The sequence below is a fragment of the Xiphophorus couchianus genome, chromosome 9 (assembly GCF_001444195.1).
Source record: "Xiphophorus couchianus chromosome 9, X_couchianus-1.0, whole genome shotgun sequence".
In the NCBI taxonomy this organism is placed as follows: Eukaryota; Metazoa; Chordata; class Actinopteri; order Cyprinodontiformes; family Poeciliidae; genus Xiphophorus; species Xiphophorus couchianus.
Genome location: NC_040236.1, coordinates 1,814,601 through 1,840,335, shown reverse-complemented (window position 1 = coordinate 1,840,335; position 25,735 = coordinate 1,814,601). Strand labels below are relative to the sequence as shown.

Sequence of the window (25,735 nt, the reverse complement as noted above, 5' to 3'; positions counted from 1 at the left end):
AAAGCTGCAGTATGTAGGCCTGTCACGATAACAAATTTTGCTGAAAGATTGTCTCAAAAATTATTGTGATAAATGATAATATTGTTTGAAGAAATGTTTACACTGATTCAATGGAAATGACGTAGTAATAATGCATGCAATTTCCTGCCAAAGACAGATACACTTTATTTTCAAAAGAACACTAAACACTGAAACTGATAAACAAAATAAACAAAACAACCAAAAACAAAAATAAAATGGATTCTTAGTCTCCATTAACAAAAAATGTACTGGAAAAAAAACTAAACAACATAAAGCCAAAGTGGAAATAAATACTGCATTCAACCAAAAGAGTGCAGATTATGAAGTCTGTATACTATGTTGCCCTTCAGTAATAATTAGATTTAAATGGAAAAGATGGGCACATCCACTACCTGATGCAATAGTTCACACTACACGATTTTTTGTTCCTATTTTTCCCCTTATGACAATCTTAGCACGTTGGTCTTTCTAAGATTGTGTGGTGTGTTATGGTAGATCATCGTTGCCGCTCCGATCCAAATCAGGGGTTTTCCCCGACTGGGAGCTTAACGCAGCCTGTTGAATGTGACAGATAGCCAATCAGAAAGCGAGGATTCTCCTCCGTTCTTTATGAGGGGAAATTACAGAGAGGAATCCCAAACACCTGACACGGCGCAACCCGAGATGATATGTGAAAACAACATTAATGTTTATTCAACATGCAAAGCATATAGAAATGACAAGAGGAGGAGTTGGAGCTAAATTGCTACCGCAGTTGATAAACCCCATAACTTTTCAGCTGTTCTTCGTTAACGTGACATAAATAGGTTCTAATGATTTTCATTCAGTCAGGACTTTACGCTGACACTAGCCACATGCATTGCAGGTAGATTGTAGTAAAGCATTGATTAATGCCTGGTTTTAAAATTAGTTCACTGGACTTGCAGCCACTATTTTGTGCCCATTGTTGGACACCACACGGCAGGACCGAACCCGATCTAACCGTTATACCTAGGATTTCTGTCGGGTAATGTGTGGTCTCTGTCAGGTTTTGAAAATGGGCCGACAATCGGCTGACAGCTCTAAGATCGTGTAGTGTGCGCTGGGCTTTACACTAAGGAAATGAGGAAGGGAGGAGTCAGTGGAGAGCACCGGAGTTGAGCCCTTTTTCATTCAGTCGCATTAGCTGAAAGAGAAAAAGGTCGGAAGAGACGATAATGCCGATAATTAAAATGACGTCGATAGCTTTAATTTATCGTAGGATTAATTGATTATCATCGTTTATCGCGACAGGCCTACTGGTAGCTGTCATTATTTTGTTCTGTAAGGTAATTTCAGATGACCCTTACAATGAAGCTGAAACAGCACTCAGTCTACTAACAAAGGTTCTTTGTTCACCTGCAGCAGGTGAAAATGGAAGGACAAACCCCTAAGGCGGCCAGGTGGATCCTGCTATCATTTCAGCAAATTCTCAATACTAAACTGCTTTAGTATTGACACATTACATAGCTCATTAAAAAAATTGACCAAGGTGTTTTACAATTTTACCAATAAGACAGCAAATAGAATAAAACCAAAATAAAAAGCACACAAGAGTTAAGACCTGTAAGAGCTACTTAACTTCTCATCCTCTACCAACCCTATATGAGAAGCCTAACGTGGAGTTCTCTGGAATGGTGACCCAATAAAGCTTTCTAGTCCTCGGCTCCTCCCTAACCTGTATGGAACTACATGGCCGTGGTAATAACACACCTGCTGATGAGCCAAGACACACCTTACAGGGGTTAGACGGTTCCGTCATTATGCAACAATTGTAGGAACTCTTATTCAGCCGGTAAAAGCTCCCGCTTTCCTCTGCAGGTCAAAGTGGACAAACTTTTACCATTGTGTTGGTTTCTCCGCTGGAATTCAAAAGTTGTTCAGAAAGCACTCAGTCTTCCTGCGGATAAATGACCGTTTTGACAGCTGGAATGGATTAAACCCCACCAAAACAAATGGTCTAATATCCCACAACCGAGAAGTAGATTTTATCTTCTGTCCACAAAGACACTACTTCTAGCTAATTATGAGTCTGAAAACATTAACTTTAGTTTTACTACTTCTTTCTATGTGACGGAGATAGATTAAGCAGGTGAAAGTTGTTGCTGCTGGAACTTTAGCCAGCATACCGCTGAGGAGGGAGCCAAGTCCGGCCTTAGCAGGAACCCAACTTTAGTTCCACAAACTTTAACACCTGAACGAACAGCAGCCATGTCCTCCTCCTATCACACCTGAGTTCTCTGCTTTTACAGCCACACCACGACCTTATCTTGCCAGGAAGCAGCGTAAGACTCCCCACAACCCAAGGAAAAGTATACTCACCGGGAGAAGTCCAACTGTTGTCAAACTAAGACAGGAGTTGAATACTTTGTCTCCACCGCTCTATCCTGCCAGGCTAAATTTTACTTTTTCAAAATCGGCCCTAAAACTCACATAAACACACCTCAGCCCAACGTTCACTTGGCATATCCTGTTTCCGCCTTACGATCCAGCCCCACAGAGAAGGACCCGCCCCATTCTGTTTGCTGCAGCGAGGTGTACTTGGCCCCACAGAAAGAGTTTAAGTGGTGGAGCTTCGCTGTCAGCCGGAAACAGCTCCACAGGTAGGCGGAAATACGTAAATTACAGTGGGTACGCTCCATTTTTCAGCCGGCGAGGATATTAGTGAGGCTTATAGGTGTGGTTTGCACACAATTTCACCCTTTTTCAGAGGAGAGATAAACCCCCATCAAAGACAAGTGCCAAAATACGAACACTGACAGAAATGATGCATAAAGCAAATTAATCTGGAGGACTTGATAAATTATAGGCGGTGCACTAATTTACATGATACATTACAGGCTGTACGCTAATTTCTTATGTCCTCAATGATAAATTAGTAATCGACCACACAGGTCGATGTGGTAGATTAAGAGGTTGGGAGCAAATGTTTTAATAAACTTTATTTATTTTGACTGTTCTGGCCCTCGGCTGGGCCTCCATTCAAAATAAAAACTTCCCCCACCCTAATTATGTGTCATTACTGCCCGAGTCATCCGCAGGCATACTGTAAATGAATGCGCCCAGTGTCTGCACCCTGGCAGACTCCCTGGCCAGAGTCTTACAAATAAATTTACAAAGAATTTAAAGTGTGTGAGCTTTTGTTATTACTGGTTTGTTATTAAACAGTAATAGCAAAACAAAATAAATGAACATAAAACTAATTGTTTTCCACATATACTAAAGTAAAACCAGTGGTGGGAAGTAACGAAGTACAAGTACTTCATTACTGTTCTGAAGTACAATTTTTCGTGTATCTGTACTTAAGATTTAATCATGGATACTTACTACTTTTACTCCACTACAGTTTACAGTAAGTATCTGTACTTTCTACTTCACTATATTTCTGTTCGTGTTGTCACCCATCGCCTCCCCGTTTTACTCGCACGCAGAGCTCCAAGACATTCGCAATGGACCTTACCAAGCTCCGCCCACAACCGACCCACGCGACCGAAAGTCTCACAAACAAAGCCTCGCAGCGCGTTGTTTCTATGTAAACATGACTCGATTAGTGCATCATTTCTACCGGATTTTCACAATATATCGACTACTACAATGGACAGAGGAACTAACAAGTTCATGTCATCATCTGGGAGGAGGTTACTGGTTTCTCAGTCACAAGCTAGTTGCAAACCTGAGGTCAGCAGGTGTCAGTCAGTTACGGTAGATCTGAAATTTGGTTTGATGACCTCAATATGAGAAGCTACAGACTGATAGAAGGAACCAAAGAGCTCTGTAAAGGCAAAGGCAAATCTTCTGAAATTGGGATATAATTAATTTCATTTCACATAATTATCACGGTAGAAGCCATTTGTTTGTTAAAATTTTATGAAATATACACTCAACAAAAATATAAACGCAACACTTTTGTTTTTGCTCCCATTTTTCATGAGATGGACTCAAAGATCTAAAATTCATTCCACATAAACAATATTACCATTTCTTTCAAATGTTGTCCACAAATCTGTCTAAATGTTTGATAGTGAGCACTTCTGCTTTGCTGAGATAATCCATCCCACCTCACAGGTGTGCCACAGCAAGATGCTGATCTGACATCATGATTAGTGCACAGGTGTACCTTATACTGCCCACAATAAAAGGCCACTCTGAAATGCGCAGTTTTGTCTCACAGCAAAATGCCACAGATGTTGCAAGCATTGAGGGAGCGTGCAATTGGCATGCTGACAGCAGGAATGTCAACCAGATCTGTTGCTCGTGCATTGAATGTTCATTTCTCCACCTTAAGCCGTCTCCAAAGGCGTTTCAGAGAATATGGCAGTACATCCAACCGGCCTCACAACCGCAGACCACGTGTAACCACACCAGCCCAGGACCTCCACATCCTGCAGGTTCACCTCCAAGATCGTCTGAGACCAGCCATTCAGACAGCTGCTGAAACAATTGGTTTGCATAACCAAAGAATTTCTGCACAAACTGTCAGAAACCGTCTCAGGGAAGCTCAACTGCATGCTCGTCATCCTCATCGGGGTCTTAACCTGACTCCAGATCGTCGCCGTAACAGGTTTCCAGGCTTGATATTTATTTCTCGATTATTAATCAGCACTTCCCTGAACACAGCGATGGTTGATTGACTAGCTGTACTTGATGCTAGAGTGGCTAACACGAGTAACAGTTTAGTCCAAAGCCTTTTTTGCTAAAATAAAATCTTTAGTGTATGTCAGATACAGTACACATTGCATATTGATATCTGTTTAGCTAACGTAAGACTGTGTAGCAGACAGGCTTCAAGGTGTAGAAGTTGTATCAGTTCTGCCATTACGCTGTACTTAGCTAACGGGAAGCGTGTGTTTGTGAGACGGCCACGCAGGTGACCACGTAGAATGGACATCATCCAATGAAATGCGGCCCCTCTGGTAAGGTCCATGGTTTTCTCTGAGCGTGAGAAGATGTCTGTCTAAGTCAGTAATAGAATTCCGCTAGAATTCCCTCTATAATCGATACATGGCTGGAGAGTATTATCTTTTTTAGACACTAAGAAGAGTTCTGCACCAAGGGGGGAAGAAGAGGTACGAATGAGACCTGCTTTAAGTGAGTCATTTATATACTGTTCCATAGTTTGCCTCTCTTGCTTAGAGATATTAAACAAATGGCTGGAAGGAAGTGGGGCTCCAGGAAGAAGGTCTACACAGCAGTCATAGGGGCAATGAGGAGGGAGAGATTGGGCGAGATCTTTACTGAATACCCAGTGGAGGTCATGGTATTCTTTAGGAACATTAGTTAGATCGGGTTCACCAATGGGTTGGGGCGGCTCTGAAGGCAGAGATGGCTTAGCAGATTGCAGGCATTGGTTGAGACAAAAAGGGGTTCATGAGTCAATGCAAGCATCGGCCCAGTTAATGTGGGGGTTGTGTTTGCACAGCCAGGGGAACCCAAGAACCAGAGGGGCACCCTTAGTGGGAAACACGAAGCATTGAATGAGCTCTTGGTGATTGACAGAGATGTGGAGAGAAACTGGGTCAGTTTGGTGGGTTATGTTGGCCTTAGGTCTACCGTCCAAGGCAGACCTAAGGCCTGCCTTGGACAGGCATTACAAATTCAGGCATTACTTTCCCCCCTGCAGGGGGGAAAGTAATGCCTGAATTTGATATTGCGCAACTAGATCAGGGTGTATGAGATTTTGCTCAGAACCTGAGTCTACAAAGGCTTTGGAAGGGGTAGGAATCATGCTGGATAGTGAGAACAGCAGGAAGACTTAGCCGGAGGTAATCATTCTCTTTAGATCTGCCCGCCAGGACCCCCAGACCTATTGGCAGGCTTTTGGGCGAACCGGACAGGAGGAGATGAAATGTTGAGGGGAGACGCAGTAAAGACAACAACCCGAGGATATATGGCGCTGCCGTTCCTCTGGACTTAGCCGGGCTCAGCTTAACTGCATGGGTTCTGGTGGGTTCTGGATTGGGGGACTGGGCGAGTCAGGGCTGGGAGAACCCCTCCTAATGGGAGGCAGAGAAGGCCGGGAATTTGAGGGTGGGGATCCATCTCTAATTATGTTATCTAGCTTAATTAGTTCATCTAGAGAGTCAGGTTCATCTCAGCATGCCTGCTCATCTTTCAATTTGTCCTTCAGGGCATGTTGGAAACCTCCTTTAAGAGCTGGTTCATTCCAACTTGATTCTGTTTCAAGGGTGCGAAAATCAATGGCAAAATCAGCCACTGATCTATTCCCTTGTCTTAAATTCCAGATTCTTTTTGAGGCAGCTTCTTCACCAAGCTTGGGACAAAATGTTTATGTGAAGAGCTCAATAAATTCCTCATAGGAATAATATATGAGGTTCTCTTCATCAACTACGGTCTCGGCCCATCTTAGTGCTCGATCTCTTAGTAACCCAACAATAAAAGAAATCTTGCTGGCCTCATCGAGAAATGAGCGTGGGGAGCGGCAAAAGGCTAACGCACATTGAAGCGGGAAATCCCTGCTTTTCTCTAGCTCATCTGAGTAATGTTCAGGAGTGGGCGTGATGACGTCACGGGACAGAGGTGGCTCAGAAGCAGCTGAAGTTGAGGAGGGGGGAGTATACTCCCCGCTCCAGGTTGGAACGGGAGCTGGAGCAGTAGCGGGGTTAGCTGGAGGACACCTGTCCTGTAAAGTCTGGATTTGATTAGCCATTTGATCTAAATACTGAAGTATGGAATTCTGCTGATGCAACACAACATTAATTGTGGCATCATGCCTGCCCAGAAGGACACCCTGTTCGGACAGCGCGGTCCATAGTTGTGCTGCAGAGTCCGATTGGCCAGATGGTTCTGTAATGATGAGAGGTTACCAGGACCCGAAGGCAAGCAACAACTACAGACACCAAACACAGTTTAACAGATTTATTGAATAGTTAAGTGCAATGGAGAGAGAATGGAGGGGCGTTGATCTGGAGCAGCAGGGAGGAACCAGGCCAGAGGAGGAACTGAGAAAAGGTGAGTGGTTAAACAGGGAAGCAACTGAAGGGAATGATGGTGTAACCTGGTGATGGCTTATGGTCTCAGGGTTAGGATGAGCAGAGGTGGGTACATGGGTTTTCCAGCAGTTGGTACAGTGTGAGGTTTCCAGGTGGAGGAGTTCCAGCAGGAGACTGAGGGTGGACAGGCAGCAGCTGGCTGGTGGTCATGGAGGTATCCAGGGGCAAGGCATAGCGAAGCCGTGAGGATCAGGTAATTCATGTTAGTGTGAGCACCAGAGAGTGGTCAGAGTTGGTACTATGAGGAGGGAATAGATGGGAGAGGAATTAGAAACAAGTTAAACACAATAAATGCAGCACAGAGAGCTAAAGTGTACTACTGTTGAAGCAAAACCATCTGGCGTCTGCCTCAGGGAAGCCGTTCCTATTTAAGGCCTTTGCTGATTGGTGATGATGAGCACCAGCTGGATCCCGTCAGCCTGCCACCCTGTAAATGTAGAGAAACCACTCCCCTGCAGAACCCAACAAGAGCATGCTCATTGCTATTTGATTGTTTTCGTCACCTGTGATGGTGGCAGACATTGCAGCGGGAGCAAGGGTGAGAACAGTCACGGATTACTTCTTGCTTGTTGCGCCTTGGACTGTGTTCATAGTTGAGCTTTGTTTACCATTATGGCATTGTCTTAATTGCTATGTTTAATGGTGCAGACAGTGGTGGTTTCTGACAAGGGCAACCGCCCAGGGAGTTATCTTATTAGGAGTGGCAGGAGACTTCTGCGGATTGTGGCACAGAGATGGAAGCAAAGCAGAATGAAGAAGAGTTTGAATTGATAATGATACTGGTTAAATTAATTTCAGCTCTAAGTATTTAATATCTAGGTGTTTTTATGGGAATGTGAATCTTTCAGATCAATTTGAGAAGCAATTTTGATAGGTACACTTAATTTTATTGTGTCATGTAGTGCGGGGAGCATATTTACATGTTTTCACAGTAAATATTAACATTATTTGATTCAAGAAATGGCAAAAGAAATATGTTGAAAAACATACTTTTTGTCTTGACTTGGTCTCAGGTTAGGTGGTCTTGACTACAACACTGCTACATGGCTCCTTTATTGCATGTCCTCCCCCACCCACCTTCTTTCCATTCCCTTCCTGTTGGATTTCTTTCAAAGTGAAGTTCATGCTATGTTAGGACAGGAGACAAGATGTTTCCATCCCTGAAATTATGATGCATAGAATCACATATCTAAATCTAAACTATGTTACAGAGAGTAAACACAATAACAACATGCTTTATCTGTGGCAGTGTTCATTAAAATGGCACATTACTGATGTATTAAAATTAAATACGATAGGTACACTTACTGATATTGTATTAGCGATTAGGTAATGCATTCAGCAAGTACTTTTACTACTTAAGTATTTTTAAAAGCCAGTGCTTTTTTTTACTTTTACTCACCAGGCAAAAATTCATGTTCGATCGTGGGATATATGGTGTTGAGCCACACAGCAAGAGCAACACACCTCACACAAAATGATTTCTCTGACCAACCTTCAGATTCCAGAAAATACAGTAAAAACCTACTTTATCACACGTGTATATAGAGTAAACAAACAGGGCTGACAACGTAGAAGCAATAGCAATAGTTTGTGAGCTTATTTTAAGTGATAAAAGATGTAGCAAAAAGAAAAGGCATTGGATAAAAGCATGTATCTCGACTTGTGCATTTGTGGATCTTGTCCTGTGCATTTTTGGATCTCAAACTGTGCATATGTGGATCTTGACCTGTGCATTTGTGAATTATGAGACTGTTTTAGCTCTGTATTCCTCTGCTTCTTCCTCTTCAACCGACCTGAATCGCTTTTCTCTTGCTTTACGCTGAGGGTGCAAAGTTGCCCCATTCCCTTTTATTTTGAGTGGAGATGTCCATGGCACAGCCGTAGTTTGTCTTAGAAGTTGCTTTTTTCTTTTTAGACTCAACACTATGCTTCCTGGGATTTTAGTGGAAGGTTAACTTAAAAGAAGAGTAAAATTTTGGATTTAAACTCCAAACTCTAGAAAACACAGCTGCTCAACCCGCCATTTTGTTGTGACCCCCTTTTCTGCAGAAGGCAGAAAAGCTCAATTTTTTTCACATTATCTCTCTCATACTGTCACAAAAAAGAGATAGTTTTATAAATATGTAAAGAACATGTTTTTTATATATATAAAAGCCACATACTGTAGCTTGTTGCAACCAAGTAACTGTTGCAACATGTGCAACCATTATTTGGTTGTAAAAGACTAGACTTAGACTTAGACTTGTACTTTATTGATCCTTTGGGAAGACTCCCTCAGGAAATTGAAGTTACCAGCAGCTCCCAGGCAAAAAACAAAGATAACACACAGTAAGCAAAAGTGCAAAAGAATACAAAATACAAATTAAATACTAAGGTACACACCAAATGTGAGTAACCAAAACCTTAAATTATGCAAGAAAAACCTTAAATTATGCAAGAAACAAGGAATAAGAATATAGAATATAAAATATAAGTAAATATAAATACAATACAAAAAAAATATAAGAATTTGGCGGATAAATTGACCAGTGATATCGTATTGCACTATGTGGTTTGACCTGATAAGTATGGAGGAAAAATACAAGGGGTCACTACTCCTTCCACCCTCTGTCCTGTGTCACCCCCGCCCCAATGAGGAATTGTACAATCTGAAGGCATGGGGGACAAAAGAGTTCTTAAATCTATTGGTCCGGCACTTGGGAAGCAGCAGTCTGTCACTGAACAGGCTCCTCTGGCTGCTGATGACGGCGTGTAGAGGGTGGTTGCTATCGTTCATGATGTCTTAGACTTAGACTTAGACTGACTTAGACTGACTTTATTGTCATTTTGCATGCACAGGGTGAATACAGAACGAAATTTCGTTGCATATGGCTCAGGACAATGTTTTGAGCTTTCAATGTTGTGAGGTTACTCCAGAATAAAATAAAATACAGTATAAAATATGAATATAAATATAAATATAGAGTATAAAGTGCAGTAATGACAGTAAAATATAAGTTATTTAGCTCTGTACATGTGCAAGGTATAAAGTGGAGACCAGATTTTAAGTGCAGTCCAGTTAAGAGTTCAGCAGTCTGATGGCAAGTGGGAAAAAGCTGTTTCGGAACCTGGTGGTCCTGCACCGGATGCTGCGGAACCTCTTTCCAGAGGGCAGCAGGGAGAACAGTCCATGGCGGGGGTGTGAGGGGTCACTGATGATGTTTCGGCCTCGGGACACGCAGCGCTGGGATGAAATGTCCTGAATGGAGGGAAGGGGGGCCCCGATGATCCTTTCTGCTGTCCGCACCACTCTCCTCACGTTCTTCCAGTCGGAGGCGCTGCAGCTTCCACACCACACAGAGAGGCAGCTGGTCAGAATGCTCTCTATGGTGCTTCTGTAGAACGTCTTGAGGATGGGCGGGAGCAGGTGTGCTCTTCTCATCCTCCGCAGGAAATACAAACGTTTCTGTGCCCTCTTGGCCAGAGACGTGGTGTTCACAGTCCAGGTGAGGTCGTTAGTGATGTGCACCCCCAGGAATTTGGTGCTGCTGACCACCTCCACAGCCGAGCTGTTGATGAGCAGTGGAGCGTGGCTGGGCCGGTTCTTCCTGAAGTCGACGATCATCTCCTTCGTCTTGTCAACGTTCAGGATCAGGCTGTTGTCTCTGCACCAGTCCACCAGCTGCTCCACCTCCTCTCTGTAGTCCAGGTCGTTGTCGTCTCTGATGAGGCCCACCACCGTTGTGTCGTCCGCGAACTTCACGATGTGGTTGGTGGCGAACCTGGGGACGCAGTCGTGTGTCATCAGAGTGAACAGCAGAGGGCTCAGGACGCAGCCCTGAGGGGAGCCTGTGCTGAGGGTGATGACATCGGAGGTGTGTTGTCCGATCCGGACTGACTGAGGTCTGTCGGTGAGGAAGTCTAGCAGCCAGTTGCACAGGGGGGTGCTGAAGCCCAGGCGTTCCAGTTTTCCTGCCAGATGCTGTGGGATGATTGTGTTGAACGCTGAGCTGAAGTCCAGGAACAACATCCGCACATGAGTGTTCTTCTCCTCCAGGTGAGCCAGGCTCAGGTGTAGGGCAGAGGAGATAGCGTCCTCAGTGGAGCGGTTTCGGCGGTAGGCAAACTGGAACGGGTCGAATGTGGAGGGGAGTCTGTCCAGCAGTTTGTTCAGTGTCCTCGCCTCTGCCACCGTCACCAGAGAGTCCAGCTTCATGCCGACCACAGAGCCGGCACGCCTGGTCAGTTTGTCCAGTCTGGACGTGTCCTTCTTGGATATGCTGCCTCCCCAGCACACCACGGTGTAGAAGAGGACACTGGCAATCACAGACTGGTAGAACATCCAGAGCAGTTTGCTGCAGATGTTAAAGGACCCCAGTCTCCTCTGGAAGTACATCCTGCTCTGCACTTTCCCATACAGGTGGCTAGTGTGTTTTGACCAATCCAGTTTACTGTCCAGCCACAGCCCGAGGTATTTGTAGGAGTCCACGACCTCAACCTCAGTTCCCTCTAATGCGACTGGTCTCGGCTTTGGTCTGGACCTCCCAAAGTCTATAACCAGCTCCTTCGTCTTAGCGGTGTTGAGTTCCAGGTGGTTTGTGTGGCACCAGAGAGCAAAGTCCCTCACCAGACAGCGATACTCCTCCTCTCTGTCGTCCCTGATACATCCGACTATGGCTGTGTCATCAGTCTGTATGTGACACAGCTCCAAGTTGTAGTGGAGGTCAGAGGAGTACAGGGTGAAGATAAGAGGGGCCAGCACTGTGCCCTGGGGGGCTCCTGTGTTGCTGACCACAGTGTCAGACACGGTGTCCTTCAGCCTGACATACTGCGGCCTGTTGGTGAGGTAACTATGGATCCAGGTGACCAGGTGCGGGTCTACTCCCATGCTGTTTAGTTTATCCTGGAGCAGAAGGGGCTGGATTGTATTAAAGGCACTGGAGAAGTCCAAAAAAAGGATCCTCACCGTGCCGCTGCCCTTATCCAGGTGGGAGTGGGCCCGGTGCAGCAGGTAGAGGATGGCATCCTCCACACCAACATCTGACTGGTAGGCAAATTGCAGGAGATCCTGGGCATGTTCCACCTGGGGTCTGAGGAGGCCGAGGAAGAGCCGCTCCAACGTCTTCATCAGGTGTGAAGTAAGTGCCACGGGCCGAAAGTCATTCAGCTCGCTGGGCCTGTTCTTCTTGGGCACTGGGACGATGCAGGATGTCTTCCAGAGGGTGGGCACTTCCCTTAGCTGCAGGCTGAGGTTGAAGATCCGCTGTAGTGGCTCTCCCAGTTCAGTAGCGCAGGTCTTCAGCAGCCTTGGACACACCTGGTCCGGCCCTGCTGCTTTCCTGGGCTTGAGCTTCCTCAGCTGTTCTCTGACCTGGTCTGTGGTGAAGTGGGGCGGGGGTTGTGCTGAGGTGTGTGGGGGGGTTGTCAGTGTAGTGTTGTCTGGGGGGAGGTGTGTGGTAAGGAGCAGGGGTGGCTGCAGTGAGAGAGGGGGTTGGGGGACCATGGACTGGTTGAACCTGTTGAAGAAGTTGTTCAGTTCGTTTGCCCTCTCCATTGTTCCCCCAACGACTCTGGTCTTTGTGTTGAGGCCAGTGATGGTCCTCACACCTTCCCAGACCTCCTTCATGTTGTTCTCTCTCAGCTTCTGCTCCACCTTTCTCCTGTAGCTGTCTTTTGCTTCCCTCACACACTGTTTCACCTCCTGCTGTGCTGCCTTCATGGCCTCCCTGTCTCCTCTCCTGAAGGCAGCCTTCTACTTATTGAGGACAGTTTTGACTTCCCGCGTTACCCATGGCTTGTTATTAGGGTAACAGCGGACAGTCTTGGCAGGGGATACCACATCTGCACAGAAGTTCAGATAGTCCGTCAGGCAGTGTGTCAGCCCCTCTATGTCCTTGCTATGCGGGCTGAACAGTGCATCCCAGTCCGTGGTGTTATAACAGTCTCTCAGAGTACTCTCCATCTCAGGGGACCACCTCCTGATGGAGCGGGATGTTATAGGCTGCTTTTGGACCAGGGGGGTGTACAGTGGCTGTAAGTGAACGAGGTTGTGATCTTACTTCCCTAGTGGGGGCAGGGGTGTTGCTCTGTATGCATCCCTCACATTGGCATACAGGAGGTCGATTGTCCTGTTATTCCTAGTGTGACAGTCAACAGCTTGGTGGAAAGTGGCCAAAGTAGAGTCCAAAGTCACATGATTGAAGTCCCCAGAAATTATAATAAAAGCGTCAGGATGTTGTGTCTGTAGCCTTGCTGTGACAGAGTGGATTTTTTCACATGCAGTGGTAGAGTCCGCTCTCGGTGGGATGTAAACGCAGATGGAGATCACGTGACTAAACTCCCTTGGCAGGCAGTATGGCCGCAGGCTAACGGCTAATAGCTCGAGGTCCCAGCAACACCAAACAGTCTTTACAGTGATATGTCCTGGGTTACACCATCGGTTGTTCACATACATGATGAGTCCCCCACCTTTTCTTTTACCACTCGCTTTCGTGTCCCTATTAGCCCTCACAGCGGTAAATCCTGGCAGGTCCACGTTAGCATCCAGCACGAGGTGGTTTAGCCATGTCTCTGTAAAGATGAACAAGCTGCTCTCTCTGTAGATCCGCTGGTTGTTCAGTGCAGACAGCTCATCGATCTTGTTCGGCAGCGAGTTCACATTCCCCATGATTACAGTGGGAATCGATGGCTTGTATAGCCTCCTATTGTCCGCTAGCTTGGCCTTCAGTTTAGAAATGTCTTTCTTGTGAAATATAACCATATTTTGGAGAGCATTTTCCGCAACATCCATCTTATTCAGGGGTATTGAAGATAATGAGGGTGCACACAACAACACACCTACATTTGATAACATCTTGAACAGTTTAGATAAACATTTTATTTAAAAAAAATATCAAAGAAAATCACTGTATCTAAAAGTATGATTTATTTTGAAGTATAAAAGTACAATTACTTGGTACCTTTACATGTCATAAACTAAAAACTGTGCAATTTTTATCTAGCATATGACAAAGCAATGCATCATTGTGGTAAAAAGTTTTCATGGTAGATTGTTTTCATGTTACTGGGATGATTCCAGATGCCTTTCAGTGTGTGCAGAAAATGTAGATTCTCAAACAGCAGAAATAAGAAGTGAGGTCAAATCAGACTGAGAGCCCTTGATCCTTCTGACGGAGTTGTAACGTAGAAAGTTGGAGTTCCACTGTATTTTTCCTATTGTAAGAAAAAATGCACAGTAAGATCATAAACAGGAGTCAAAAGTCAATTGAAAAAAGTTGTGACAGTTACGGGAATAATCATGGAACAACCTATTTGTCTTAGCCCTTTATTCGCTGTTCTTTCTAATTATTATTAATCCTTTGAAAACCCATTGAGGTCAAGACCTTTTTCACAAGGGTAACAAATATAAACATCAGAAATATCTATCTACCTACCGATATCTATCGATCTATCAATAACTTGGTCATGATTAGGAGCTACGACTACAGGGAATCTTTGAGTGGACAGTCTGGAATTCCAGAAAATCAAAGTTCTGCGTGTTTGGAAGTCCAACATGGTTTCCTTAGTTCAATATTTTCTTCAAAGAACTTTGTCAAGTTAGGGACTTGAGACCCGCTCTGAAAGAATTGTTTTCATCATCCCATTCAATATCACCCAACCTACCCAAACAATACCATCATAAAGTTTGGTGATGATACCATGGCAGTGGGGCCACATACAGAGTGAAGGTAGAACAACTGTCTGTGTGGTGCACCACCAACAACTTCCTTTGAAGCTGTATTGCAGTAGATCTGAAGAAAGCCTAACTGAAAACATTTGATTTCAGTCTTGTGAAGAAGATATCCTGGAAGTTCTTTATTCCATAATGGCTGATACAGATATGACCTTAAAAAAATCCACTATTTCATGTTTGTTTGGCTTTAAAAATTTAAGACTAGAAAAAAGATAATCTAACTTTGTAAAAGATTAACATCCATTCAAAGTTAACATCTACTTGTTGTTTGCACCTAAGAGCAAATAGAACAGTAATACATAAAAAGAGAACCAGTCACAGACCAACAAGTGAAACTCCCTGCAGCTTATACTGAAATAACGTCATCTGAAAGGGTCTTGTTTTTACCTGGATGTGTAGTATGGCCATGTCAATGGCATGTGCCTGTAGCAAAGTCACGGTGCATCCCCCGAACCCTCCACCAGTCATTCTACTGCCGAAGACCCCCTCTACCTCCATGGCGGCAGAAACCAGTTCATCCAGTTCTTTGCAGCTCACCTCATACAGGTCCCTGACAAGCAGATCATATTACTGAGCGCATCGTGATTTCTGTTCACAATCATATTTACCTTTACCTCAGGGAATTGTGACTTTCCACCATGAGCTGGCCAAATTCCTTGTAGGACCCTTTCTTTAGGGCTTCAGCAGCTTGCACAGTCCTCTGTATTTCCTCAATAACATGACGAGCTCTTCGATAAGTTACATCATCCAGCTTCTCCTTGGCCTCTGAAATGTGGGGGGTGGTGGAAATATGAAAGGAATTTGACTAAATGATTGGTCTTCAGAGGACCATGAGTAAAAATAAATAACTATTTTAAAGAGAAGGGTTAAATTAGGTAATGAAAACAAGTTTGTGTGCTTGTAGGTTGTAAAAAAATCAGATGAGTCCCCTTTCCCCATTGTTTGTAGTAAAACAAACATTCTTTTTTCCACTTCTGTTTCTGATGACTCATGGTTTCTGTATCTGATTTATCATCCACCTCACAGTGAGTGAGTCAGCAGTATTTCTGGTGAATCCTTGACTTGAGTAAGAGACCAAATCAAGAGAATGATCTAAGCCTGCCATGTATTGAGAAAGTCATCTAACTTTCCATTTCACCCTAGCTCTTCATTGCTGATTCAGTATGAAGATTCAAGTGATTAACCCAGATGATTCATTAACTGACCAGCTTTAGGACCTGCTGTGCTCCAGTCACTATTAAAGACTTTCACCATTTCCCAGGACAAAGAAAGAAAATGCTCACAATATAGATCTATTGGAATATGACTTAACATTTTGTTGAGAAAATGCCGTTTATGCAAAATTACACAGTAGGTGGAATACTGTATATATTGAACAAATCACCAGTTTATCTAAGTACATGTATTTCTAAAGTTGCTAATGACATGCAATTATTACCATCCAGTCCACAAATGTAAATCAAAAACTTTACTAATATGGAATGGCACAAGGAAAAAGCATTCCACCCAGGAAAAACAGACATGGAAAGTTATGGCACCAGCTGAAGTGTATTAGTAATCAAAAAGCAATTCTGCCACACTGCCATGACAGCAGTGTCATAGCAGATTTGTTGTACAAACTTTGGAGATTTAATCTTCCTGCTGTTGTATAATTGCCTATAGGTCCTTAATTAATGAGGACCTATAGAAAGTTGTCATAAAAAAAACATCTGAGCTTTCTCACTCTTAAAATACATTCATAGGTGCATCTCCAATCAGCCTCCATGCAAAGAAAATATCATTGGTTTGTCCACAATTATTAGAGAATGTAAACTTGACAAGAAAGGATAAAAATTCTCTCAGTTTGACATTTACAACATGGAAATGAGGGAAAAATAAGTTATGTTTGATTTCAACTGCAATTTAGTGCAATGGACAGCTATCAATAAAACCTTACAATTATATTCCTCAAAAGTAATCTGTCTCGGCCTTAAATTTTGAGTTTGCGTGTCACTAAAGTTGTTAGCAACTTTCAATTAAAATTCCACAGTTGACCTTTATTGTGAAATAAATACCTCACTGGGAAAAATCCAAACCATAAAAATATACAAAGTAATATTTTCTTGCATATAAAAACTGAGTAAGACATTACAAATCTGAAGCATGTGACTGCAAATGGTTTTAGATTTTTTTTTAAACTAACAGGCACTTACATACCGAACCACTCCATACCTTCTAGTTCTTTTATTGTAACATCTCTCAGACTGTCTTTTCCCAGTACAGAGGCAGCCTGTTCACAATGTCTGCGTCTTGTTGGGTACTCACTGCCAGTCAGTGAGTGCTTTACGTTAGAGTTAGTAATGAGGATGACCAAGCCTGGATCTGCCAGAGGGACTGAGGTGGCTTCTAGAGACCTGATTCAGAACAAAAACAAATATGACTTATGACAAAGATTTGTTTTCTGTTTCATAGAGATAATGAAATTGAAGAATGATTGATGTCCTCCACCTGGATGTTTCCCTTTACCTGCAGTCAATGAGTAAAGCCTGTCCCTCCCTGGCAAAAACAGACACAAATTGGTCCATAATACCACATGGTACACCAGCATGGGTGTGCTCAGCCTGCTGACATGCCAGCACTTTTTCCAGTTTCTCTCCATCATCTGTTGGAGAGCAGGAAAGAACAGGGAAACACATACCAAAAAAAGAAATATACCAGAAACATATTTGTGCCATATTTCTTTAGGCAGAAATACACTGCTCAAAAAAATAAAGGGAACACTCAAATAACACATCCTAGATCTGAATGAAAGAAATATTCTCATTGAATACTTTGTTCTGTACAAAGTTGAATGTGCTGACAACAAAATCACACAAAAATCATCAATGGAAATCAAATTTATTAACTAATGAAGGCCTGGATTTGGAGCCACACACAAAATTAAAGTGAAATAACACTACACGCTGATCCAACTTTAATGTAATGTCCTTAAAACAAGTCAAAATGAGGCTCAGTATTGTGTGTGGCCTCCACGTGCCTGTATGACCTCCCTACAACGCCTGGGCATGCTCCTGATGAGGTGGCGGATGGTCTCCTGAGGGATCTCCTCCCAGACCTGGACTAAAGCATCCACCAACTCCTGGACAGTCTGTGGTGCAACTCCTGGACAGTCTGTGGTTGGTGGATGGAGCGAGACATGATGTCCCAGATGTGCTCAATCAGATTCAGGTCTGGGGAACGGGCTGGCCAGTCCATAGCTTCAATGCCTTCATCTTGCAGGAACTGCTGACACACTCCAGCCACATGAGGCTGATGCACATTGTCCTGCATTAGGAGGAACCCAGGGCCAACCGCACTAGCATATGGTCTCACAAGAGGTCTGAGGATCTCATCTCGGTACCTAATGGCAGTCATGCTACCTCTGGTGAGCACATGGAGGGCTGTGCGGCCCTCCAAAGAAATGCCACCCCACACCATTACTGACCCACTGCCAAACCGGTCATGCTGAAGGATGTTGCAGGCAGCAGACCGCTCTCCACGGCGTCTCCAGACTCTGTCACGTCTGTCACATGTGCTCAGTGTGAACCTGCTTTCATCTGTGAAGAGCACAAGGCGCCAGTGGCGAATTTGCCAATCCTGGTGTTCTCTGGCAAATGCCAAGCGTCCTGCACGGTGTTGGGCTGTGAGCACAACCCCCATCTGTGGACGTCGGGCCCTCATACCATCCTCATGGAGTCGGTTTCTAACCGTTTGTGCAGACACATGCACATTTGTGGCCTGCTGGAGATCATTTTGCAGCGCTCTGGCAGTGCTCCTCCTGTTCCTTCTTGCACAAAGGCGGAGGTAGCGGTCCTGCTGCTGGGTTGTTGCTCTCCTATGGCCTCCTCCACGTCTCCTGGTGTACTGGCCTGTCTCCTGGTAGCGCCTCCAGCCTCTGGACACTACGCTGACAGACATAGCAAACCTTCTTGCCACAGCTCGCATTGATGTGCCATCCTGGATGAGCTGCCCTACCTGAGCCACTTGTGTGGTTTGTGGAGTCCGTCTCATGCTACCACGAGTGTGAAAGCACCACCAACATTCAAAACTGACCAAAACATCAGCCAGAGAGCATAGGAACTGAGAAGTGGTCTGTGGTCCCAACTGCAGAACCACTCCTTTATTGAGTGTGTCTTGCTAATTGCCAATAATTTCCACCTGTTGTCTATTCCATTTGCACAACAGCAGGTGAAATTGATTGTCAATCAGTGTTGCTTCCTAAGTGGACAGTTTGATTTCACAGAAGTTTGATTTACTTGGAGTTATATTGTGTTGTTTAAGTGTTCCCTTTATTTTTTTGAGCAGTGTATGTTTCTGCCTAATGTTGAAACAACGTTAGGTAGAAGCATTGAATCCACATTGATATTGAAATGATATTGAAAGTGGTTGGTCAATTACATGTTGAATCAATGTTAGGGTTTAAACCATAACTGACAATCAGTGATGGGTCCGGCAACACCGATGCGTCGGCGCATGCGTCAAGAACTTAGACAAACCCCGTGTCGGTGCGCGTATCGCTTTCAGTAAGTCATGTGACCGATACAAGAACTGTTTCGAAATGACACTGGCGCGCCAATCTGTGTTTATAAGGAAGCGAATCTGTCAACGAGATGCATTTGCCAAAAGAATTCTTGATCTTTTACGGTACAGACTGTGGTGCAGCTTCAAGGCAAACGAAAGGTTTCGTAGTTTGGGACCATTTTGATCTTACATCAGAAAATAAGGCATTGGTTATCACTTCGTTGTTGTTTCATCCGGTTCTTTTCAGTTTCTACTTGATCTATCTGAATCCAAATTCAGCTAAAATTGACTCTTAGTTTACTGTCGTGTTATGTTCTGCAGGTTAAGTGTTGCATATGTTTGACAGAGCTGTCTTATTTAAATAAATCCACCTCCTCAATGCTGAGGCATTATAGGGCCAGGCATCAGAATGAAGTCCCAGATACACCTAGGAAAACTCAGGTATACAGCCATTCTACAAATTATTCAGTTGCTTTTTATAAATTATTTCATATAAATGTATTGTTTACTTAATTTTTTTCTACAGCAGGAGAAGTTGTGTCAAAACTTCGTTCACTTAAAAAAGCGCAACAGACTAAATTTCAAAATGTTGGAAAAACGTATTTTTTTAAATGAAAATTTGTGGGAAAAAAAAAAAACAGTCCACAAGCATCCTCATTCCAAACACATTCACTTAAATTTTCGTCACTTGGTACATGTTCACATTATTTATTAACTGTATCAAAGAATATCAAATATATTTTTAATTTAACTGAAGATATGACATAATACAATATATAATACACAATAAAATACAATTACTTAAATCTTATTGTATAGACTACATCAAATCAGTCTGTCAACTATGTTGCCAGACCCATAGCAATACAGTTTTGCTATGGGTCAAAACGCTTCATGACGCCTCATTTACCCATCACTACTGACAATGAATCAATGTTGATTTAATTATCATCTGAATGTGGATCTACATCAGGGGTGAGCAACTCCAGGCCTTGAGGGCCGGTCTCCTGCAACTTTTAGATGTGTCTCTACTTCAACACACCTGAGTCAAATAATGAGGTCATTAGCAGGACTTTGGAGAACTTGACTGTACTTAGGAGGTGATTCAGTTGTTGGATTCAAGTGTGTTGGACCAGGGAGACATCTAAGAGTTGCAGGACACCGGCACTTGAGGACCAGGATTACCCACCCCTGATCTACATGGACATTTGTGTTGATTTTATGTTAAATCAAAGTTAATGAATCAATATTGATTCATGTATATTTTTTGTTCATTAATCATTTTTGTTTTTATGTTACATCATAACATACCATTAAAAGTTTCTTCACAATTTTGTTGGCAGACGATGGGTATTATGTTGTTCAAAGTTATCTTACATTACCATATTTCCAAAAATGTGTGTACACAAACTTAAAAAATGACAACATGGCATTAATATTGCATTTTATTTAAGGGAGTGGAAAGAGGGGAAGGGATGTGACAAACAGCATAAATTGATTCAGTGTTTTTCAACACTGGTCCTCAAGGCACACTGCCCTGCATGTTTTAGGCATTCCCCTGCTTCAGTACACATAATTTCAATTGATGACTGATTAACAGGGTTTTACTGAATTGCAATCATCTGAATGGGATGTGTTTAAGCAGAGGAACATCTAAAACCTGCAAGTTAGTTTGCCTTGAGGACCAGGGTGAAAAAACACTGGCTCAGATGTTGTCATTTCAATCATTAGAATTCGACCACAAAACAACATTGATTCAGTGATATCTTTTCAACAATGGTTAATTGGCTAGAACTGGATGACAATTTTTACCTTAATTAAAAATCAACCTTTTTGACCATAATTCAACATTGAATTATGGTCAATGCTTTCTGAGAAGACTGTAACATGTAATGTTTGTTTGTGCCCTGGGGATGAAAGAGGGGGAGGTTTGTGTGATTGTATCCAGAAAATCAATAAAATTTTAACTACAAAAAAATTCCAGGTCTGTGCCAGAAAACCAACTAATTGAAATATATTCTACAAAGTCATCAACAATTCTCTGACATCTATCCAGACAGAAGGATGTCAGGGAATTGTTGATGGTATGAAAATATTGTGATTGACACATAAGACATTTACTCGTATTGAGAGTATGAACATATTTAAGGCTAAATTTACGATTGTGATTTAAGTTCCTTGACCATTCCACATGCTCCAAAGCAAAATATGTATGTTAGTCTCACCAGAACTGTCAGAATCTAACATACATAATTACTCATAGAATGACAAATGATGTTCAGTCGCTTGCATTTTGTATTACAGTTTCATTATCAACATAGTGTGCACTTGCACCAACGTATAAGCCATTGGAAGTGTGTCTTAGTAAAGTTTTGTGCTGAATATCTAAGATTGTGCTGTAAATTGGCTGGAGCTATACTTGGACTCACCTGGTTTGAGCTGCTGCAGGAAGGTGTAGAAGGCCACCTCCAGAGAGGCAGAGCTAGACAGTCCTCCACCCAGCGGGACACTGCTAGCTACCACTGCTCTGAAATTTGGGAGACCAGGAGCTGCAGCAAATAAAACCCAAAGGTAGTGCATATTTCAGCTGTGGTGCTAGACAAGATAACAGTTATGACATCCTGAAAGATTGGATGTAAATCTGTCCCTGCTTGAGTTAATATTACTGTCTTCATGAAAAAATCCCACATAATGCAGATTCTATTTGAAGACATTTGATCAGGAAATCACTTTGTATGATTTTTAAGAAATTAATTTGCATTTTATTGCTGAACATAAGTATTTGATACACTACTAACTAAATTCTGGCTCTCACAGGCCTATTATTCTTTAATAAGCCATCCTGTTCTCCACTCATTACCTGTATTAACTGCACCTGATTAAATTTGTTATATAAAAGACATCTGGTAACACACTCAAACAAACTCCAACCTCTCTACAATGGCCAAGACCAGAAAGTTGTGTAAGGACATCAGGGGTATAACAGTAGACCTGCACAAGGCTGGGATGGTCTACAGGACAATAGGCATGCAACTTGGTGAGAAGGCAGTAACTGTTGGTGCGGGTATAAGAAAATGGAAGAAGTTCAAGATGACGGTCAAGCTTCCTCAGTCAAAAGATCAAGATTTTATAAAGCACATGTGCCGATATGCAGCCTGTTGCGACTACTCCTCTTTTTACTTTGCATTTTCCGACTTTTTTTTTCTTTTACCATATTGGGGACACAACAATTTGACCACATTGCTTACAGCAGGGATAAGTTGATTTCACCGGCTCAGTGTCCAGACCCACAGAAAACCCTGACGCATTCTGAAGAGAAGGGCCATGCTAAGACCTTTGAGGGAAAGAAGCCAGGTACATAAGGCATTTGAAATGACGCGGCTTGAGTCATTGTGGCGACATAAAACAAGATGGTGCTGCGTGCTGTGCACTTTGGCACAGAGCTGCACGCTGGAGCTGTGCGGACAGTCCACCGGCCACCAACCCACTAATGGAGCGGCCCACAAGGGAATCCCCTGGTATCTCCATAGGTCAGGCCGCCCCTGGTTTTGAGATATCTTGATTGATTTAACTGTGGACCACTGCATAAAGCGAAACATGCCAAATTGTTGGTACAGTAATTTCACTAATATATTAGTGAAAATGATTTTTTGTGAGCACCAAATACAATGGGCCAAATCTTCCTTTAGCAGTTGAGGTTCTGCAGTAACTTTTATTCACAATCGCTCACCTCCAGCCCAGATCCCGTCAGCAGTGGTGTGAACCCCAGGCAGTACCGGAGCTTTGAGGTGTATTGCGGTAACAGATGCTGTACCGTTTCTTTATATCATGATATCTGATTATAACCCACAGTGATGGGACTGATTCAGGCTGCCTGTAGCCAACTCGGCATTTAGTCCAGCACTAGGACAGCCTGATAAAATTAAAGTCAAAAGTTTTTTCTGCTGCCGAACCATCTCTGTTTTAAGGCGAGGATGGTTTTATACCGGTTTTATATAAGGACAATAACAAAAAGAATAAAAGCAAATTTTCTAACTTCAACATCAGACCTACGGTTTTATTCAGAAAAAAATGTATGTTGAAAGAAGTGCTAAACAGGCTGTATAACTTTTTTTAACAGCATGTTAATATTACGTGTAATTTAATAAAATACAGGAAGTGAAACAGCATTCTACGTCCATTTTCACCAGATCGTATGTTTACCCCTGTAGTGCTGTATGACACCCTTCACATAGTTTGCCCAGCGAGGTAACCCTGGCGACAGAGAGCATCCATCGCCTGTCAAGGTGAAGTCAACTCTCCGGGGTTCATCAGCGTCCACCGCTGTGGTTACCACGGTAACTTCCTGGCCAGAGGTTGGACCTCCAACCACCACGGTCACAAAGGGAAGCGCCTGTTTCAACACAAAAAGTTAGATTTAAGGCATTTACCGGGTCTGAAGTTGTATCATTGACGTAAACATATCCAACCAATAAAGAAGGACAACAATCGCAGTTTTACCATTGGAAGAACAAATCCCTGGTTATAGTCAGTGTGCTCCCCGATCAGATTGACTCTGCCCGGAGCACATGCCGCCGCTTGGGGAGGTTCTTCCGCGAACAGCTCACCGTACCGGCGGCGAGCATCTGACAACAGCGTCCACACGTCAGGGAAATTAGAAACCATTGATATAAAAAGAAGTAGCTAAAAATTGAGCCTTAAATATTAATGGTGACTACTCATCTGCTTTCTGCCACCAGTAATTGGAAAGACGAACTTTGAACTGCGCCACACTTCCTTGCTCTGCAGCTGCGATTGGCTGAAACACGTCACATGACGCCACAGCACAGTTTACAGTTCAACGACCTTGTAACCCAAATTCACATTGATGGGGTTTCGTGTATTATTAAATATTGCATTTTGATCTTGTATCAGAACGGCTTTTTAACCTCAAATTATAATGATCCCCATTTCTTCAAAAATTTAAACAAGGCAAACCTGAATTCTTCAGCCTCAATTCACTCAAAGTCCTGCTCCAGAATAAATATTTGTACGTCTATGTGTTCTTAATGCTGATAAGTAACAGATCCAGAAAAACATGCCCGGCTGGTAGCATCATGCTTATTCTTCAAGGAGCTATTTAACCCTGTAGGTCCAGATCTCAGTTTTGATATGACATCTTCCCATCTTTATCTATTTCTCCTCCTTAGATTTTTAACTGTCCTTTGTATTTTAAAGCTTCTCCCTTTCAATCTTCTGTTTCATTTGTTTATTTTTTTTGTTTGTTTCTGCTATTTATCTTAATTACACTTAATAGATTTTTTTATGCCTTCAGTATTTCTCGTTGTGGCTCCTTTTTACAAAAGCTGTCTGACAAGTAACTTCCAGCCACAAAAATTTAGTCTTGATCCTTCCGTTTTTATTCTGAAAATTAACTGAAATTGTATCAAACAAATCACACTGTCTTGTATCTTAAAGCAAATGAAAAATTACAGATTTACTAAAATCTAAGCAGACTGAAACATTTGTCAGTGTTGTATCTGCTGTCCAACTTAAAGTGTTTAGAAGTTCTAAAAGTTCCTTTGTATAACATCTAAATTTTTATTAATTCTTCATGTAAGTATAATATTAGTCCATGAGCAATAAATACTATGTCTACTGTATTATCTTGCAACTTAAGGTGTATTCAAACCTGATACATTTGGTCCTTTAGCCACGATTAAGTGTTTTATTGTGGTTTTAGTAGACTGTTATGGTTTGATTATTAAATAATCAATGATTTGCTTATTTAATGTATAGTTGTATCAGAAAAAAATAATACAGATGGCCATTTAAAGAACAAATCATACTAAGAGATTAACCGTAAATACATAAATATTTCCTACTTTAAAAAGGTTTGTTAGGGATTTCTATTTTTTTTTTATTAAGAAATGTTGACATCTTTTATTAATTCAGTGTTCAGTGGTCATTTAATGTATTATTAATGTTAGACATAGACCTGCTGACCAGGGGCGGTTCTAGACAGGGCCAACAAGGGTACAGAAGAAATTATGCGAAATAAATGTCTTTTGTTAATATCCAAAGATGGATTTTTTTAACCTTCACAATTTTACTTTAACAATGAATTAAAATTTATAGTGCTGCACCTTTAGCTGCTGTATTGAGATAGGATCACACTTTCCATCTGCTAGATGAAGATCTGCAACCTGTATCTCTGGAGACACGCATGGCTCTTTGGGTTACGTATTATATCAAATGATGAAATATTGCTCTGTTTTTTTTTGTTTCATTCTTTTTTTAAGTGTCCCCATGAAAAAACACTCACTACACTGGCTCCCATGGTAAATTTGGTCTAGGACCAGCCTCCAAACCCAACTCCTTATTTGTATAAATAATGGTCATTACTTGTATAAGTAATGGTCTTTACAGTACCAGAATTTTCACATATCTTTAA

General features: G+C 42.6%; 2 protein-coding genes and 1 long non-coding RNA gene across 4 annotated transcripts in view; 1 reads left to right on the top strand and 2 right to left on the bottom strand.

The window, feature by feature from the left end:
• The window catches only part of llgl2 (LLGL scribble cell polarity complex component 2), a 94,470-nt gene extending 91,903 nt beyond the window's left edge, over positions 1-2,567 (bottom strand). Inside the window, exons 1-2 of one of the 2 annotated variants that reach the window (XM_028028600.1) lie at positions 2,362-2,567; positions 1,818-1,822 (exon numbers count right to left, since the gene is read on the bottom strand). The gene's annotated coding sequence lies outside the window, so the exon portion shown is untranslated. The remainder of the gene's footprint in view (positions 1-1,817; positions 1,823-2,361) is intronic. The other variant, XM_028028599.1, reaches the window with a different exon arrangement.
• Positions 2,568-13,937: 11,370 nt separating this feature from the next.
• On the bottom strand, positions 13,938-24,099 carry galk1 (galactokinase 1). Its single transcript, XM_028027511.1, has 8 exons — positions 23,803-24,099; positions 23,506-23,695; positions 21,732-21,851; positions 17,269-17,404; positions 16,975-17,156; positions 15,378-15,528; positions 15,151-15,313; positions 13,938-14,243 (listed from the first exon to the last, which is right to left on the bottom strand). The coding sequence occupies exons 1-8, from the start codon at positions 23,965-23,967 to the stop codon at positions 14,169-14,171; spliced, it is 1,182 nt and encodes a 393-aa protein (XP_027883312.1). The 5' UTR covers positions 23,968-24,099; the 3' UTR covers positions 13,938-14,168.
• Positions 14,250-25,186, top strand: LOC114150809 (uncharacterized). The gene is made up of 3 exons (XR_003596840.1): positions 14,250-14,626; positions 21,874-21,876; positions 25,176-25,186. It is a non-coding gene; the product is annotated as an uncharacterized LOC114150809 (long non-coding RNA).
• The last annotated feature ends 549 nt before the right edge of the window (positions 25,187-25,735 follow it).